At 38.0% G+C, this 1,625-nt stretch overlaps 1 protein-coding gene across 2 annotated transcripts in view; it reads left to right on the top strand.

The window, feature by feature from the left end:
* Positions 1–1,625, top strand: part of LOC106474164 (CD82 antigen-like) — a 34,549-nt gene that overhangs the window by 22,968 nt on the left and 9,956 nt on the right. The window contains exon 6 of one of the 2 annotated variants that reach the window (XM_013934856.2): positions 773–841. The exons of the other annotated variant lie outside the window; for it this stretch is intronic. Coding sequence (XP_013790310.1) covers positions 773–841 — 69 coding nt within the window. The remainder of the gene's footprint in view (positions 1–772; positions 842–1,625) is intronic. 2 annotated transcript variants of the gene reach the window in all.

The following is a 1,625-nucleotide window of genomic DNA, read 5'->3' as shown; positions in this document are numbered from 1 at the left end:
TTGTTAATGAGATTGTTTTTGTTAGAATTTGTCCTCAATGAGATGGATTTTGATGGAGTTCATTCTCAATGTGATTGTCTTTGACGTAGTTCGATGTCAGTGAGTCTTTGACCTAATTCGTTCCCAGTGACATCGTCTTTGATCTAGTTCGTTGTTAATGAGATTGTTTTTGTTAGAATTTGTCCTCAATGAGATGGATTTTGATGGAGTTCATTCTCAATGTGATTGTCTTTGACGTAGTTCGATGTCAGTGAGTCTTTGACCTAATTCGTTCCCAGTGACATCGTCTTTGATCTAATTCATTTTGAGTGAGATTGCTTTTGACCTAGTTCGGTCTCGGGGAGATTTTTTTTTTTCTTCTAGATCATTCTCAGCGATATTTTTTGGTTCAAGTTTGTTGTCAGTAAGATTGTCTTTGTTCTCATTTATTCTGAGTGAGAGAGGCTTTGATCTAGTTCGTTGCTTGTGGAATTGTCTTTGATCGTTTTCGTTCTCAGTAAGATATTCGTTAATAAGTTCGTTCTCATTGAGATCGTATTTTACCTACATCTTTCTCAGTTAAATTGTCTCAGTTCTTGTTCGTTGTCAGTGACATTACCTTTGGCATACTTCGTTCTCAGTGAGATTGTTTTGATCTAGGTCGCTCTCAGCGAGACTTTGATCTTGTTCATTCTCATGATATTGTCTTTTATCTATTTCGTTGCGAAACGTACGATACCAACGCTGATTTTCGAGACGTCCGTTTTAAGTTTGAGATTTTGTTTGATTTCAGATGACTGATATTCTCAGCCAAGCTTGGTCGGAAGTGAACCAAGAGACGCGCAACATCCTTCAAGAAAAGGTGAATCTTGATACTGATAACTATTCTTGACATAACATCGTCAAAATAATTAATGTGACATAATAATGATAATATGACCAGGTTTTAACAGCTTAGCAATGTGTGAAAACCGTCGAAAGAAAGAAATATATATATATTGTGAGAGTTATCGAAAAATCACAGCGACAGCTGAAGTTTAACGCTTTTCCGATGGACAGCAATCACTGTACAGAAGTCAGTAAATTTCCAAATATTATGTCTTATTGTATTTGTATAATAGTCTTATATACGGTGGCCAAAAAGTAATAGGTTCCTGATGCGTTATTCATGCGTCTTTTTTACAATTGTATTGAATGTGGCTAAGAGATTTATGAATTAGCCTATTCCCTTCTCTTTTACAGGGGGGTGGGGAGGAGGGATTGTCTGGTGTTAGAGCTCCGTATTTCGGAGCCGTGAGATACCATAAAATATTTACCGTAATTTAAACTGTAAGTGCGTTATAAGAGTAAGGTGCTGCTGACTGGCTGTTCTCATTCTGATCAGTAGTTAAAAGTATGGGACAGCGGCAGAAATTCTCTGAAGACAGATTGATATCAATAAATATATTCCTCAGTAGTGATACTTTTGGAAAACTCTGTATATCTATAAAGTTTCCTGAAAAAATGGCATTCATGATTGCTGAACTCCAGAAGTACCGTGATTATTTACTTACCAGCCGGCCCGGCATGGCCAGGTGGTTAGGGCCCTCGACTTGCAATCTGAGGGTCGCGGGTTCGAATCCCCGTCACACCAAATATGCTCGCCC

Source organism: Limulus polyphemus, unplaced genomic scaffold (genome assembly GCF_000517525.1).
Source record: "Limulus polyphemus unplaced genomic scaffold, Limulus_polyphemus-2.1.2 Scaffold6892, whole genome shotgun sequence".
NCBI classification, from domain to species: Eukaryota; Metazoa; Arthropoda; class Merostomata; order Xiphosura; family Limulidae; genus Limulus; species Limulus polyphemus.
The sequence above is the reverse complement of the archived record's forward strand: the minus strand, read 5'-3'. Positions and strand labels throughout refer to the sequence as shown.